Below are 17,241 nucleotides of genomic sequence, written 5' to 3' on the forward strand. Positions count from 1 at the left end.
AAACACACATGGGGATGTCTCCTGTTGGCAGGGAGCTAATTCCTCAGTGTATGGTTCACAATCAACATGACAGGGGCAATGGCAATTCCACACTTCACAGCCACGCTGCTTAGTAGCAAATCTCTCTGCTTGCAATGAAGCTGGAGGGACCAGAATTGTGTCTGTGTTCCAAGTTTTAATCCCCAAAGCAGTACTGCCCTGACTAAAAGGAACACTCAGGCTTTGGAAGCTGCTCCCCTTGTTATTACCCTTCTTAATACTCTTAGAGAAATTGCTTTTACTTTAAAGCTTGGGCACATCAGGCATATTTGCTCACTTCTATTTCAGTCTCTGTTGTTGTTACTGCCTCACTTAGTGACCTTGGGACAATTAGGCTTATCCTAAAGATATGGAAACCAAAGAACAAAAGCAATATAAGAGACTTGCAAAGCAAAAGACAGAAAACATATCCCCATAAAGCACTGCCTGCTCGTACTAGTGGTGGATGAAACAACACTCTGCAGTAAGTTCCCCTCTTGCCCACTGCAAGAGCCTTTTAAGTGCCATTATCACAGAGCACCCTGACCTAATATTACACTTTGGAGCCTCAGGCAAGTGAAACACCAACACAAAGAATCAAAAGCTAAACTTTGCCTGCAAGTTAAAACATGGAAACGATGAAGTGTGTGGAAACCACAGCTTCAAACACATCATCCCTTCACACAGTTAATTGTTATTGCTTTGAGCATCCCTGAGGAGAGATCCATGAGCAGCAGTGACTTCTAACGACCCCATGAAGAGACGTACACAATGCAACAACAGATCTGAAACAGCCCTTGATTTCACTCCACCATCCAAGCTTTAAGCTCACCAAACAGCCATTTTTCACAAGTAAAAACCTTACAAGGACTGTCAACATTTCTGTCTAGTAGTTCAAGGGACGAGAGGTACTTCAGTGTGCCTGAAGACAAGTACCATCTGGACTGCCAACTCAAACAGCACAGGCAGAGATCCATGGACAACCTGGAGGTTGGACTCTGCCTCCTGCCGCCAAGGCTGACAGCTATCACCTACCTGAGGTGAATGAAAGCACAACACAAACTGCCAGGAGACTGCTTCAGCTCCAGAAACACATTGGGGAAAACAAGGTTCAGTGCTGCCCTCAGCAACAGCAGTGAAGGGAAAGAGAAGTAGAATGTTTCACAGATAAAACCTTTCATTCCTTACATTTACTTTTCCTGTAAGACTTCTGGCTTGCTGGCAAATACTGTTCTTCTGGAAAGTCACAAAGCAGGAGAACACTTTCTAAGGACCGAGCGATAAATCCATTACAAGGCAAATTTATTCAACAAAGACCAGAGGTCAGGAAAGAAGCTCTAAGTGTCAAGTAATAGTTCTGTCATATTGTGACAAATCAACAATCCATTCCTAAGTGCACCACACCAGAGTGCTTCTCTCAAGGAAAAATAAAACCCAAAGCAACCACAAACATTAATTCACCGTCAGGCAGCACCAATGACAAGAAGGGCAAGCCAACAGGGCATGCTTTCCTTTTTCTGCCCCCCGAATAAGAACAAGGTGTGCTTAGAGCCTCCAGGGAAGCCAACAGAGACCCTCTGCTTGGCTACCTTGTGAATGCATGTTCAGGCTAAACCACGTAGGTTTATGGTTCATGGGTTGAACTCTGCAAGAGAAGCAATTCAAAGGTTGTGAACCAGGGGAGGTTCACAAGCCATAGGTGAGAGCTGCTCCCCCGGGGATCCACTCTGCTGCTGGGTAAAACAGAGCCCCAAGTCCTCAGCAGTGCCCAGAGCAGCCTCTGCTGGGTTGCTTCCCCCTCCAGGTGGGATTCTGACCATTCCACAGTCCTGGGTCAGGACTGACCCCCCACAGTGGGCACAGGGAAGAGAGAGGAGAAAGCTCAATCCTCAATCGGTTCTATCATTTCCCCACTGCCATGACCTCACCTTCTTATATTCCATCCACATTCCTAGTGAAATCTGTTACCTCTTTGGGTAATCTTTTGCTTTTCCTGGGTTTATGTTTCTCCTCCTGACAATCTCAGATCAGACTGAATAGTGCATTCAGCTAATGAGTATGTCTGATCAAAAAGAGAGTGTCTTCAATAACGGTTGCTTTGAAAATCTGTCATTATTCAAGAAGTTTCTCAAAATAGCATTACCCAGCCAGAACCAGCCTCTCTGACAAAGAGCAGGACTTGCCAGGTTCCTGTTGCCATCTGCTGGTGGAGTTCCAGACTCCACAGTGGTGTCCTCAGGTGTATAGGATATAAACCAGCCCATTATATTTAAGACAATTCCAAGGTTTTGGCTATGACCATCATATGAATGCAGCTGTGAAGTGACTCCAGTTGTTAGAGAAGGGTTGGGACCCAGGTTAGACTCAAGTAGTTTGGAATTTGACAGCTAATGCTCTTAACTTTGCTCTACTTAAGAAACTAACAGTTTCAGCTGTATTTTCTTTCAAACATAAGTAGCTCCTTGAAATCATCAGGACTTCAAAGAAGGGGAGTGCTGGGCCAGCACAGCTATGTTAGACACGAGAGGTGCACAGGTAAGACAGAGGGTAAGGCAATGAGACTTTCGGGGAGGGAAATGAAATTTTGGCTGCAGGCAGAAATGAAGCACCAAACCAAAACACAAATTATTTCCAGGAGTCCAAGAAATACATATAACCAATGTGGCTTCATCTTAGAGCTTGCTACTGCTTCACAAGAGTTTTAAGATCCCCCAAAATGGCTATCCAAAAGCCACAAACTCAAGAGCAAGAGCATATATTGACTAAGAAATCACAGTGAAGTTTCCTGAAAATAGGTACCCAATCTCCTGAACACAGCAGAGTGCAAACAGAAATGTCCTCTGCACCAAGGCATGCAACAGAAACCACAGTGCAATCCCCTTCATATGCACCCAACATATTCCAACTGCATCACACACTGCTACTGTACTGGTACTTGGGTCACCAAGAGCAAAGGAGGCTCAGAAGTAGACCTCTGCCTCCAGAAACATTGACCCAGCCTACAGACCTCCTCCTATCCACATAAAGAAAAGGAACACAGGAATGAACCTGACTGGCTGTGCTGGTGGGCCAGATATAGTCGTACATAAAGCTCCCTCATGATGGGGAAGATATTCAGGAGGGATTATGTTAGGTACTAAATGAAGAGCATGGAAGGACATAATTGGCTCTCAGAATGAGGAAAAAAAGGCAAATATTTCAATCCACAAGAGTGGAACTGGTAAAATTTTAACACACACTGTACCTGACACAGGCAAGGAGCTAGAACAGGGATCTGAAGCAATGGGGGGGGAGATGAGAAAGTGCCAGGAAGGGAGTAACAAACATAACTTTCATTAGCATACAGATTTAAAATTATAACACTTGGAATGTGATGAAGTACCTCAAATTCTTCCCAGAAGCCCTGCTTGACTTTATCTGTAGTCTCTGCCAGCTTGCTGAGCTCTCGCACTCTGCTCTCGATCTCTGCAGCATTAATACGGGTGGTATTCAGTGGCTAAGAGAGACACAGACAGAGCTGTAACAAATGGCAACTGGGAGAAGACAGTCAAAACACACGTCCCCTCCACTAAGCACATTTTGTACAGGCAATTCTGGGATCCACGCATCTCTTTGAACCTCAAAACTTTGCAATTCATACAGTGAAGGGCAGTGATGCTAGAGAGGAAGGGAACAGGGAAAAATTGCTTTTAGTCTCATGGTTGTTCTTCAGTACATTAAGTTGTCTCATTTCTGGACTCATCCTGCAGTCCCTGTGGACCACGATAAACCAAGAGAAGTTCTGCATCCATCAGACACACAAGACTACCCTTTCACAGGCATGTAAGAAATTGTTCCCATTCAAATGACTTTGTCATCCAGTTTCATGAAGTTTAGTTCTTCATTTTTGCATTAGGAAGGAAACAAAATGATGTCTCACAGAGCAGATGGAAAACTCTGCACTTCAGCATATTCTGAGGGTAACAAGCTTAGTGGCATCTTCTCCGTTCACTCACCTGCTTGAGTTGCAACACTGTGCCCAAAGTTTCTACCATAGGGTTCTTCTTGTAATGTTCCACCAGATCTGTCAGAGAGTCAAATTTCTCCCCTCCACCAACGTCGTATTTTAGATCCTTGAAAGACAGATGCTCATCAAAATAAATGCACTTCCCACAATGACATCTACACTAACATTACCTTTAGGCTATGCAGTGTATGAGAAATTATCTTTGAAGAAGAATCTACTAAAATCCTTCTGCTGAGGGACAGTAGAACCTTACTAAGAAGAAACACGCTCGCACTAGGGGGGACATTACCCTTTTTGTCATCTAACTGAAAATCATTTCGTCTGCCCTTCCAGGAGACATGATTCCTTCTGAACTGAGCTTCACTCAGCTCCAGCAGGCTTCCTGAGCTACATGATTAGAATCCAGGAGACAGCCATGGAAATCAATTCAAATTCCTATCATTGCATCCTGTAAGGCTGGTATTGATTGGCACCATCCCTATTTCAAGGAAGCAATGCAGAGTTATTTTTCTCATTGTCATAAATGCTACTTGTAGTTAACTGCAAATCAAAGAGGTTTTCTTGGGAAATAAAATATTCTGGTAGTTGAGCTTTTGCAGTGGTGGGAGACCGTTTCTACCTCCAAACCATTTCTGTTATTGCATTTGAGTTGTTTTCAATCAATTAAGTTGTTGCACTTTCTTTTTCTTCTGTTATCCTAAAAGACTATGACAAAATCTGTGATTTATTGTTTTTTTTTAAACCCATGAGCATGTATGAAAATATCAAAATAGTACAATTTAATAATGCTTCAGCAAAGAGCTACCCTACATTAAACTGAAGATTTATAGATTGAAAAGTGTTCCTTGGATTCAATACTCAAAATTTGTTGGTCATCTACCAGCTGCAACTATAAAAACTGATAGGAGAAAGACATATATTTGGATAGATCTCTATTTGCACAATTACTTCTATTTTCCTGTAATTCATCCAGTAGACTTTAACTTGTTTAAGACCCATGAACATGAAAGGCTCCATCAGCAGAGGATTTTAGACAGACTACTGATGCAATCAAAACCAAATCTATTAGAAGGTACTTGACAGCACAGTATATCGTGACATGATTCAGCCAGACAAGCAGTCAAAAGAAATAAAACACTAATATAATTCTGATGCTATCAAATGAGTCAATTTGATCACACAGATGATACAGAACACACGCAGCACCGCGGGGAAAGGGGGATGCACTCAGCTCTCTGTGGTGAAGTACATGGCCCTCCTGTTAGAACAAACCCACTGCCCGTGGAAGCAGCCCTATTCAAGAAGCTCGTGCTTCATCATACCTGGCAGTGAATCATGACATGTGTCACTTTAGATTTCCCATCATTACTCTCTCCTTTATCATCTCCTGTCCGGACAGAAAGAACAAAGTCCCCAGGGTGGCTTTGACTCTCACGCACAAGAAAGCTTCCATGTTTTCCTTTTTCTGTTAATAGTTTTTCAGCTTCTCTTCCAGAGAGATGCCCATGAAACCACCTTTAAATAAAGATATAGACAGGTACCCTACTTGTCATTCCAGCCATGGCTGAATCAGCTTGTTCTAAATATTTATTATAAAGTAAATGCTTATGTACACTGAACAACAGTGGCCAGGTCTGCAGAAAGCCTCGGTTTCTAAAAATAAAAAGTAAAATAAGCCTCAGAAATGTACATACACACCAGTGATTACAGAAGCACTTCAAAGCAAACACTTCCATAAGCACTGAAATTTGCATGTCATGCAAGCTTCAAATGAAGCTTTGATTTGGATCCTTTACAACAATCCAAACGATTCCCTGGTGTCCAATAAACACGAGCTTACTCTGCAACCTCTTCCTCAGTCAAAGCATTAAGTCCTCTGATTTCCTTCATGAAGACACAGTTTCCTGATAAACCTGTGGGAGCTTAGCATCTTTGAGACCTTATCCTTCCGTCACATCAGGAAGAGGACAGGATAATCACATCAATCTCATAATAAAACATTCTCCCAGTAAGAATAAAGAGAGCTATGCCTTCTTTTTTAGTATTGTATCACACCAGGAAGAACGCTGAAGAAAACAGGTTCTGAGGCTTAGATTGCTTTATCTTTAGCTGTGTTCATTAGGCTACTTTGCAAGTAACCTCAGTGAAATCAGTTGGACCACTTTTAGGACAAGATAGCGGCCACCCTTTCATCAAATGGAAGCTGACTGTAGCATTAATAGGGATAAACACATGCATTTATCAAGTACATGGACACTGAGGTTTTCACCACCAATTCTCTGACCTTTCAGATGTAGGATCAGCACAGTTCAGTGGATATTTCAACTCTATAACATCTCCATTCTTTTCCTTGAGCTGCCCATGATGTTCCATGTAATACTGGACTAACTCAGCCAACGTAGCAAACTTCTCTCCTCCATAGAGGTCATAGTAGTCTCCTGTGTTCTGGATCTTGATGTGGGTGACAGCTCCAGTTCGTCTAATATTTGAAACAAAGGAAAACACCCCCCCCAAGTCAGCTGATTTCCAATCAATCACTTTATATTTAGTGTTCTGTTGTCCGAGTTAGAGGAATCCATACTTGGATTTGCATCGCTTCCCAACTGAAACACTGCAGAGTAGCTACACTAGTACACCTCTGAAGGGTGCTTCAGCCACGTTTCAGTGGCTTGCATGAAGGGGAAATGTCTGTCTAACAGTCAGGAAAAACAAGGAGAAACTTAGTTCCATAATGAAGGGCCCCCTGAAGCCAGGGTAAACTCTGCAGCTTCACCATCTCCAGTAGAAATCCCTCAGCCCCCCAGGAGTTGCACACACAAGCACATGGGGTGGAGGGGTGAGGAGAATTCGCAGACACCCATCAGAGCTTGTTTGCTCCTTTCCCTAGAATTCCACCCTAAGATCTCTCCTTCAGTAAGCACTTGCCTTTGCCTGATGCAAGTCATTTGCTCCCATAGTCTAATATTAATGAAGAACAGCTCTCTGGAAGAGTCCCCTTCTGTTCAACCAGGCCCATTATCTCAGAGGTATCCAAGCAGCATTGTTCTTATCACCAATCCCACTTTTCCCTTGTGTTTTATCTACTTCCTCTTGCCATCCCCATCCCTATCACTATTCACACAGTCTCAGCGGACGAGTGTTCCAAAAGGCCTATTTTGGAAGCTGAAATAGCATTGCAGTTGTCCTTAAAACCTTGCTGACTTTAAGAAGAGAGCCTTGAAGAGCACTTCCTTGCATGTGCTACTTTCAGATAATTACGAAATAGATTTTTAAAGGGCTGAAAGCAATACCATTATGAATGTTACCATGAATCCCCCTTAGCTCTTCTGTCTGACTGCAGAATCAGAATTCGCTACAACTTACAGGTTCCCCAAATTGGGTAAAAGTATTTGAGAGCCTCTTCAGGGAAAATGGGAGAAGAGAAGGAAAAAAGGGAACAATGGCCTAAAAAGTGATCCATGCATTCCTTCACCTCTTACAAGGAGTTCACTTACAACTCTTTCCCAAAGAGCAGCATCAAAGACCCTTCCCAACTTGGGGAGAAAGACAAAACCCATTTAAACTTACCTAACAGAGAGTGTGAAGTCTCCTGGGTTACTTTTGCTGGGCCGTGCCAAAAAGCTGCCATCCACTCCTCTTGTTAACAGCAGGTTTTCTGCCTCCACCCCAGTAATGTTCGGATGAAACCATCTATTAGAGGTTAAAAATAAAGAGTGTTAATAAATAAGCAGAAGATCTTCTGGTCTTCAGAGTTCAACTTCCATGACAAGACTCAACAGAACAGTCCAACAGCTTCAAAACCAGAAAGCACTGAATTGTGTTCCTAAATTAATAAGAAAGTAGAAATTATTCATTTCATATTGCATTGCAATTTGATGTATTGGTAAGAGATGCTTTGTAGGAGCTATACCTAGACATACTCAGACTGCTTGGATTAAAATGGTATCAAAGGTATACAACGTAGAGACTACAATCCTACATTTTCCTTACTCAAGGAAGACAAGATACACAAAGAAACTGGAAGACAACCAGGAAAAACACTTAATAAAACAAGACATCCAAAGTGACACTTGACAACATTTTAAAGGTTAAAAAGGTAACAAAACCTCATGTTTTAGGGCACAGGGTGACCACCAGCTGATAGTGGTCAGGAAGGAACTTCACTTGCAGACAAGCTGCTCAGCCTTCTCCCACCTTCCTCAGCAGAATGAGGTGCTGGTGGCTGCCAGACTTTGCCTCCCAACTACCATGGCAATTTCTCTGGTCTGAATATATCCCACTTAAATACAAGCACCCAGGAATCTCATATTGATATTCACCACCCACAAAGAGCCTTCGGAATGACTAATATAGTGTCCTGCCAAGGGAGAGCTCTATATGGGCTATAGCCAAGAAGCTCCATGTCCCCACCTATGGCATTAACTTTTGAGGCTTATTCTTAGCCATTCAGTTGACACATCTGCGTTTCCTCTTATCTGTGACCAAGGATTTTGACTGCACTCTTGCAGTGCTGAACTACATCTGTGTGTTCTGGGTGAAAGGAGTTTTTAATAAGGCATGATTTTTAGGAGACAAACTTAAAAAAGCCAACGAAATGCAAACCACCAGCCAGGGACAGAGATGTGAATACAGCAGCTAAAAACTGCCTTAATGGCTTTGTCAGACTTGTATCTGGCAAGTAAAGGATCACCTTCATTTTTCCAAGTTGCCATAAATCAGACACTGCAGGACACAAGTGGAAATGCACATTTGGATGTGCAGAAAGAACAGAGGCTGCTCCTCTTTGTACACAAAGTTCTTAGTTCCTCTGAAGTAAAGCAACACATTACGGCAAAAGACTCCACAACTCATCACGGATACAGGAGTGCTGTATCTATAAAAATGGAATATCATTCTTGGTCATTCCCAATACTTCAGCACTTCATGCTAAATTGCTAAACCAGCAAAATATGCAAGAGCATGTCCAAATTTAGGGTTATTATTTCAATCGTTTCAGCAATTCCTTCTGCACTGAGGAGCTGACAATATTCCCAGCAAGGCTTTATCCAACCTGTTCTCTTCAGACACAGATTCTCACAGAAATATTCTGGAGAGTTTGAGAGACTATAAACCATCCAAACCTCCAGCAACTCATTCAAATGGGAGTTAGGATTACTTCTGTACCAATTCCATTCTAGAAGTAACTAATTCTTCTAGTTAATCTTGCTTTTTTCCTACCTAAGGATATTTTGATTGCACCAAGAAAATCTAGTGAGTGCTACCATACCTTTAGCTGCAGAACAACAAAAAACAATCAAACCCATGGAGCATGGTTCATGGAAAACACTATTAAAATATTCTTCCAAGTTATTACAGCAAATGGGAAATGGATTAATAACTAAGGCTACATTTATCTAATGACTACTCACAGGTCAAGAGAAGTCCTGTTCTGATGCAGTCTCACGAAAGACACTGCACAAGCATCCAGTTCATCAGGATGAACTGAACATGAAATAATGCACTTCAGAACACAGCAGGTTGGTCTGCAGAAGGTGGTAATATACTCACCACACTTCCACCCCTAAAATTGCACTCCCATTAGGAGAAAACAAACCCCAACCAAACGAAAAGTGCAACATTTTGAATCATTTATAAGCTCTTTAAACACACAGAGGATTCAAGAGACACCTTTGCAAGGTTTTGAGTTTGTATCCTAAAATTAACATGCAAAGGAGAAGTTGTTGGAATTAGCTCTGCAGATTTATTACATTGAGACATTCCATAAGCTTTAATCAATATAATATCTTCTTTACCTTGCCCTAAACCCTCATGCATCTGGATGTAACTGCACATGAACTGTTAAAGACATAAAATGGAAAAATACCAATTTAACGAACTGAAGGGACTAGAAATAACTTGTGCTTAAAGGAGGTTAAAAAGGTGAGAAGTTGTTTAAAAACATTCCTATCGAAAATGGCAAAAAGTGCAGCAAAAGCAAAGCTACACCTGGGAGATGGATGGAGTTCACTGCGCTTTATGTAACTTCTGTTCTGGCGGTAACTTGCACTCCTGCTCTCTCATCTCTGTATTTTTGGCTTTGAGTAGGAAGATGCATTTGTCAGGCACCCCAAATAGAAAAATGGGGGTGTCGGTGATCTCTGTGAAATGGTTCCGGCCCGGTGATGAACATCCCTCCATTTGAAGTGCTGCCACCACACGTGTGCGTTTGAACCTCGGTGCCTCCATCCCTTCCAAAACCGGAGCAGAGAGCACAGGGATCGCGGGCACAGACACACGTAACATAACCCCAGGGAGGACTTTTGCTTCTGCTTCCTTTTATAGGGATGGAATGCATTTTAGACTTCTTTTTCCTCCTTTCCTTCTCCACTCTCTGTTGCGAGCAGGTGCAGAGGCCGTCCCAAGCAAAGGGCATTGCAGCCAGTAAATATAATCAAGAAAGTAACACAAGGCAGACGCAAGCCCACGCTCTGATTAAACTGACCGTCCTCACTATGTGAGGAATATTCTGCTTTTGGGGGGTCAGCAGCTTACTGTAAACTAATCAGGGACTTGGAAGGGTGGGTGAGATGAAAAGGCTGGCAGAAAAGTAACCAGTGACATAGCAGGGGTCTCATTTACAAAACGAAGGGGATATCAGCTAAGCAAGAAACCTTTCGATGAAAATTAATACCTGGTAGGAAATAGAGGTGTGCTACAGCGATCTCTGGGTAGCACTGCCCAGAAAAGATCAGGATCCACGTTTATAAGTCACACATTGCCAGCACATTTCTCTCTTACCAAACCAAAGAGAGAAAAGCCAAAATCAATACATTTTTCCATGCTGTGCTTGGGCTTTTCTAATCACCTTTCAAGAGCAGGAGACATTAAATCAGTTCTAAGTCTCAGATTAAACCAGTTCTGAGCCTCAGCTGTCACAACCGTAGCATAGAGGGAGGCGGTGACTGGTAGTTTAATTACTTCTATTTATAGGCTCATCAATTTCTATTTCTCATCTTTTGCAGCCTCCCTCACAAGATACAATCTAAAGTTCCCCGCAGAATATGAGGATCACTCCCAACAACGAGGATGTCACAACTGTTTCCAAAAGGTAACGTCCAACTTGATCCCAATTGCGAGTAGACATCCAGAAGACCCAACACACGCTCCACATCCTCCACACACTTCGAGAGACCCCAAATCCAAACTCAACTATAAACAGCCACGGACTGAAAACCAACCGAGGCAGTTTCACCATCTTAAGCAGAACAAGAACGAGGACAACCCAATATCAAAGAAGTTCTGCTTTAATAGATATCACTTAAAGAGATGTATCAAATTTGGGTGCTGAGGCGCTGGCACAGGGTGCCCAGAGAAGCTGTGGCTGCCCCATCCCTGGCAGTGTTCAAGGCCAGGTTGGACACAGGGGCTTGGAGCAACCTGCTCTAGTGGAAGGTGTCCCTGCCTGTGGCAGGGGGTTGGAGCTGGATGAGCTCTGAGGTCCCTTCCAACCCAAACCATTCTGTGGTTCTATGAAACTTCTGAATCGATACGTTGAATGAGAACATAAACATCTTCTTCCTTTCTATGACAGTATTTCCTCTTAAACCTAACATTTACCTCAACCTCTCAGCCCAAGAAGGGCTGCTAGTGCTACACAAACAATCAGAATGTGTTAAGGACAATAAGAACCTACAACAAAGAAATGGATTCAATTGTTTATCATCCAGATTTTGCAACACCACAAGCTTTTGAAGCTGGACCGAATGCTGCTGCTGAATCAAGCACCTGGCTCAGGTCAGCTCACAAACACTCACTGTACAGTTGGCTCCTGGTTGAGATTCACAACGCCACCCGGGCTGGACCGAGCGCAGCGCCTCGGCCCGGCCCCGGGGGTGGGCTGATAGCCGGGTGGGCTGCCGCTGGAACAAAACTCACCTCCGGGCTCCGGTTCCAGCGCACACGCGGGCGCAGGGAGCCCGGCCTGAACCCCGCCAGGAGCCAGTGTTACTGCGGCAGCTCCAGGCTGCGCAAGGGGGACGGCGGAGCCCGAAGCCATCCGGCCCCCTCACCCCGCCAGGCCCCCAACCACCCGCGGAGGCAGCCCTCCTCCGCGCCGCGCCGGGCCGGGCCTCCCGGGGAGGGCGAGAGCGGAGCGAGCCAGGCCCTGGGCCGGGCCGAGCCGGCGGGTGCAGCTCGGCGGGAGCGGGGACACCGCGCCGCGGGCCCGGGGGACAGGGGAGCGGGGCGGGGGCTGCCCCCGCGGGGCGCGGGAGGCCCTGCCCGGCGCAGCGGGGTAACGGCCCGGCCCGGCGGCCCCCCAGGGGCGGGCACGGAGGGTCCCGGCCCCCGCACACCCCGGGGGCAGGCGGCCCCCCCCCACACCCGCGCCGGGCCCGGCGCCGCTCGCTCCCGCCTCACCTCCGCGATGTCATTTTGGCCGGTGGCAGCGGCGGGTCGCCCGGCCGCCCCCCCCCCGACGGCCGCCTCTCACATGGGGGTTCCGCTCCCCGGCGCGGGCCGCGGCCTACGAGCGCCCTGCAGGGAGCGTGAACAACGGCCGCCTCAGGCCCCGGAGGCGCGCGGCGCGGCCCGCCCTGCGTCACCCGCCCGCGACGTCATCGCTCTGCGACGACGCCCCGCCCCCCCCTATCGAACCGGGAGGGGCGGGGGCTGCCGGGCCCCTCCCTCGGTCCGGCCCGGTGCGCTGAAGCGGGCCCCGGTGGTACCGGCCACGGGAGCGGCGTGATCCGTGTCCCGTGTAGCCGGGCAGGGTGGGGTGTTGCCGCGGAGCTTTACCTCTGCCGCGCCCCGAGCTGGAGGCAGTAGGACTGCCGGCCCCGGAGCCGCTGCCCCGCTGCTGCACGGCGCCCTCGGAGCGCGGCGGGAGCTCCGGTGTCATGTCCCCCCGGTGAACCGGGGCTGCGCTCGGCCGCCCGCACCTGAACGAACTACAAGTCCCAGAGTGCTCCGCGGCCGGCGCGGTGACGTCAGACGCAGCGTTCTCTTTAGGCCATCCGTACCCGGATGTAGGTCCCTTTCCCTCCCCGGAAGGTAAGGATGGCGGAGCTGCGGCGGGCAGGGCCGGGACCCGGTGGGTGTTATCCGCCGTCATCTGCCCTCGGGTGGCTGCGCTAGGCTCGCAGGCCCGGTCCGGCGCCCTCGGGAGGGCGGCAGTGAGGCCCGGGGACCGATATGGGGTCGGGATGGAGCGGGAGTTTAAACCGTCTGCAGAGAGGCCGGGCCGCCGGTGGCTGCGGAGGCCGCGCTGGGTCGCGACCCGCTGGGCCGGAGCCCTCTGGGGCGCAGCCGTGCCCAGGCGAGAACCGGGAGCCGGACTCGGTGGGGCGGGAGCTGGGGGCCTCGGCACGGCCGAGCGGTCACTGCCCGGAGAAGGCCGGCAGGGTCCCGAGCAGGGGTGGCTGTGCCCCGAGCGCGGCGAGCCCTTACTTGGGCTCCCTAATTCGGGGGCTTGGGGGCATTTGGTGAGCTTGGAGCCGCTCTAACTCGCATAGAGGAGGGTTTGTGTTATGGATGAAAACAGAACGGGGTTTGACTGTGCAGGGACTTGTCTGGCACGGCTGTGAGTGGCTGCTGGCTGCCAGGGCCGTGCAGAGGATCGAGTTAGGCTCTTTGTTTTGTTCCTGCACACCTTGTGACAAGTCCCGGTTTGGGTTTGGTTTGGATCTGCAGATGGCGGGTGAGAAAGCGGCCGCTGAGAAAAAGCCAGGCGAGAAAAAGCCGGCCAAGAAAAAGCCGGGTGAGAAGAAGCCACTGGAGCAGAAGCCAATCCAGAAAGATGGAGGAGAGAAGAAGAAGAAGGTTAAGAAGCATCATGCCAGCCGGAACCCTGTCCTGGCCCGGGGCATCGGGAGGTATTCCCGGTCGGCCATGTACGCCAGGAAAGCGCTGTACAAGCGCAAGTACACCGCTCCAGAAACAAGGGTAGGACAATAAACACTGTGTTCAAACTGTCAAGTTTCTCAGGGTGATTTTGGTTTGAAATGTCACGTTTTCCCTTTTCTTCACCTATAGATAGAAAAGAAGAAGAAAGAGAAGCCCCGCACGACCATCACCAAGCCGGTGGGGGGGGACAAGAACGGAGGCAGCCGCGTGGTGAAAATCCGCAAAATGGTAAGAAAAAGGCCACGGGTCAATGCTGTCATTTGTGGCTTTGGCCGGATGCAGCTCTGGGCTGGGGCAGCGCAGGGGAGCTTGGAGGATGGTTGGTAGGCAGGAGTGTGTCCTGCTGTTGGTGTTGCTGTGCTGTATTGGAAACATGTCCAGGGGAGGCCACGGAGCTGCTGCGAGGGCTGGAGCAGCTCTGCTCTGGAGCCAGGCTGAGAGAGCTGGGCTGGGTCAGCCTGGAGAAGAGAAGGCTCCTGAAGGTGAGACCTTAGAGCAGCTCCAGTGCCTAAAGGGGCTACAGGAAACCTGGAGAGGGGCTTTGGACAAGGGCCTGTCGGGACAGGACAAGCGGAGTGGGTTTAACCTGCCAGAGGGGAGATGGAGATGAGCTCTGAGGCAGAAGCTCTTCCCTGTGAGGGAGCTGAGGCGCTGGCACAGGGTGCCCAGAGAAGCTGTGGCTGCCCCATCCTTGGCAGGGTTCAAGGCCAGGTTGGACACAGGGGCTTGGAGCAACCTGCTCTAGTGGAAGGTGTCCCTGCCCATGGCAGGGGTTGGAACTGGATGAGCTTTAAGGTCCCTTCCAGCCCAAACCATGCTGTGATTCTATGATATGATTCCATTTCACTGTTGCATAATTGTACAGAAAATACTTCGTGTGTTCCTAAAATGCCAGCTGCAGCGGAAAAAAATCTTTCCAAAAGGGATTCTACCTCTTACAAGAGGAAGAACCTAAACTGCCCCAAAAGCTTTTTCTCCTGTGGCATGCAGGGTGGTACAACAGTTTGCTCCTCTCTCCAGCCCAGGTATTATCCCACCGAGGATGTTCCTCGCAAGCTTTTGAGTCATGGCAAGAAGCCCTTCAGCCAGCACAAGAGGCGGCTGAGGGCCTCCATCACTCCAGGGACTGTTCTGATCCTGCTGACCGGTCGTCACAGAGGCAAGGTAAGCCAGAGCTTCGTCCTGCTCGCTCTCAGTGGCTTTTGCATCATTTCTGTGCTGAACCTGTTCTGGCTGAGCAGAGGCATCTTAAATTCACCAGCTGATTTCATGGGATGCTGCTCGGCCACTAGACATGAACCTGCACATCTGTTGTGAATTCTGTCTTGGTGCTTTTTCCTCATCCTGCCTTTAGGGGAAGCAGTTGTTAAACTCATGTTGTTCCACACAGAGCTGGAAGTAAAACAGGCTAGCCCAGTGGATTAGACAAACGAGAGGAGTTCTGCTGAGTAGCAAAGAAGTGTGCAGGCTCATGGCACGCTAAACTGGCATCCTTTATTTTCTGGAATTATTTGGCTTTGATGTCCTGTTACTGAAAAGAAGGCTGTTTGGAGATGGAAAACTTGACCAGAAAGAATAAAATGCAAGTGGGGGATGGCTCTGGCCATGGGGTACTTTGTGGTGCCCTTCTGGTTTTTATGTAGTTCCTGCCTTTAACTTGTACCAAGGATTAGGCTGACGGGATGTCTGGTGTCCTGTAGAATAGGCCAAGGTTCATAAACATACTCACTGGCTTTGCTCAGCCTTGACTGATGAAGAGTGTGAAGAGTCAGGATCTGTTGTAGATGAGGTATCTCTGGCACCGCTGTGCTCTGGGAAGTGTTGGTAGCTCAGCTTGCCCAGTGGTTGCATCTCTGGGTGGGTTGTTGATGCTTGTACAGTGACAGGGCCGGGTGTGGGCACGGTCCCTGTTTGGCTGCAGTATTTCAGAGCTGGGGCCTGATGTCACGTCTCTTCTCTTTGCAGCGTGTCGTCTTCTTGAAGCAGCTCGATACCGGCCTTTTGCTTGTTACAGGTAAAAAACTTCTACATAAGGGCGATGATGAGGTTTTGTTCGTTTGGGGGAGGTCTGTGCCTTTGGGTTGTTTGGGTGTTTGTTTTGTAAGCTCCAGTTTGTTTCTGGGGTCAGTAGCGCTACAGATCTGCATGAGGGTTGTTTGGCTCATCATGTGTTCGCTTACCTACATGGAATCACGTTTTGTGACCTTCCAGGGGGTGGAGGGGAGATAATGAAGCTTCTGGAAGAGATCAGGAAGAGTTATCTGGCTTCTCTAGAGGCTGTGCAACAGGCTTTGTTGATAGTTTGATATTAGTTGTAGCTATCTCTGAAGAAACAGTCACGAAATTCAACATAGAAGCAGCGGTTGTTGCCAGGAAAGCTGACCTTGGTCTCTCTTCTGGTCTTCCTCTGCCTTTAGGACCCTTGGTTGTCAATCGTGTCCCTCTGCGTAGGGCCCATCAGAAATTTGTTATTGCTACATCTACAAAGGTGGATATCTCTGGAGTAAAAATTCCCAAGCATCTCACTGATGCATACTTCAAGAAGAAGAGGCTGCGGAAGCCCAAGCACCAGGAAGGCGAGATCTTTGACACTGAGAAAGAAGTAAGGAACATGATTGTTTCTTCTTTCCAAGTGCCTTTGTTATGTAAAGCCAGGCTGGAAGGGGGAAATCCCATTAAACAAATGGACAATGGAATTTTAAGTGGCCCTCAGTAAGCGGGATAATGCCATTAAAATAAATTAATCTGGCAGCATTGAGATAAACCGCTTTTAAACTCGGACGTTCTTTCCTTCTTGTACCTGAGCAGAACAGCAGCAGTGGTAACTCCAGGTAAAGATCTTTTTTGACCGAGAAACAACTTCGCTGTTTGTGAACAGTGTGTTGCTGGCTCCAATATCAGCAGCGGGAGCCAAAGAGTGGCTCCGGTTCTCCCTACCACCTCCGGTCTCCTGCCGCCTTATTTAGAACAAATAGAGACAAGATTCCTTGAAAATGCCGGAACTGGGGGTTTGCCCTGAATTTTCTCATTCCTTGGAAGGGTCTGCAGGATTTTAACATTGTTCTTTGTACTTTCTAGAAATACGAGATAACGGAGCAGCGCAAGTCGGACCAGAAGGCGGTGGATTCCCAGATCCTGGCGCGAATCAAGAAGGTGCCTCAGCTCCGTGGGTACCTGCGTTCTACATTCTGTCTCTCAAATGGAGTCTATCCTCACAAATTGGTGTTCTAACTGCCCTGAAAGCACCACATTAAATTTGAAGGAAAACCCAGGATCTCTGCTGTCTTCATTGCAATCTGTGATAGAACATGTTGCAATGCATGTTTAATGGGTAG

The 17,241-nt window shown here is 47.6% G+C and overlaps 2 protein-coding genes across 7 annotated transcripts in view; one reads left to right on the forward strand and one right to left on the reverse strand.

The window, feature by feature from the left end:
* Positions 1–12,981, reverse strand: part of PTPN11 (protein tyrosine phosphatase non-receptor type 11) — a 27,639-nt gene extending 14,658 nt beyond the window's left edge. For 4 of the 5 annotated variants that reach the window (XM_030500674.1, XM_030500671.1, XM_030500670.1 and 1 more), the window contains exons 1-6: positions 12,422–12,630; positions 7,592–7,714; positions 6,309–6,503; positions 5,347–5,539; positions 4,014–4,130; positions 3,401–3,514 (exon numbers count right to left, since the gene is read on the reverse strand). In XM_030500674.1, coding sequence (XP_030356534.1) covers positions 3,401–3,514; positions 4,014–4,130; positions 5,347–5,539; positions 6,309–6,503; positions 7,592–7,714; positions 12,422–12,435 — 756 coding nt within the window. In that variant the 5' untranslated portion in view covers positions 12,436–12,630. Of the gene's footprint in view, positions 1–3,400; positions 3,515–4,013; positions 4,131–5,346; positions 5,540–6,308; positions 6,504–7,591; positions 7,715–12,421; positions 12,631–12,799 lie in introns of those variants that run through there. The other variant, XM_030500675.1, reaches the window with a different exon arrangement.
* RPL6 (ribosomal protein L6) lies at positions 12,637–17,180 on the forward strand. 2 transcript variants are annotated; one of them, XM_030500676.1, is made up of 7 exons: positions 12,637–13,054; positions 13,694–13,945; positions 14,036–14,134; positions 14,927–15,070; positions 15,872–15,920; positions 16,324–16,508; positions 16,985–17,180. In XM_030500676.1, exons 2-7 carry the CDS (start codon positions 13,694–13,696, stop codon positions 17,135–17,137), a joined length of 882 nt encoding a protein of 293 aa, XP_030356536.1. In that variant the 5' UTR covers positions 12,637–13,054; the 3' UTR covers positions 17,138–17,180. The 2 variants fall into 2 exon arrangements, with proteins under 2 accessions (XP_030356536.1, XP_030356537.1); XM_030500677.1 differs by having other exon boundaries at positions 13,038–13,094.
* The last annotated feature ends 61 nt before the right edge of the window (positions 17,181–17,241 follow it).

This window comes from Strigops habroptila, chromosome 11 (assembly GCF_004027225.2).
Source record: "Strigops habroptila isolate Jane chromosome 11, bStrHab1.2.pri, whole genome shotgun sequence".
In the NCBI taxonomy this organism is placed as follows: Eukaryota; Metazoa; Chordata; class Aves; order Psittaciformes; family Psittacidae; genus Strigops; species Strigops habroptila.

Excerpts from the sequence above, each read along its gene's own strand:
- RPL6 (XM_030500676.1), top strand. The coding sequence starts at position 13,694 with ATGGCGGGTGAGAAAGCGGCCGCTGAGAAAAAGCCAGGCGAGAAAAAG. Across the intron at positions 15,071-15,871 it reads CCGGTCGTCACAGAGGCAAG|CGTGTCGTCTTCTTGAAGCA; the intron begins GTAAGCCAGAGC and ends TTCTCTTTGCAG. Across the intron at positions 16,509-16,984 it reads TCTTTGACACTGAGAAAGAA|AAATACGAGATAACGGAGCA; the intron begins GTAAGGAACATG and ends TGTACTTTCTAG.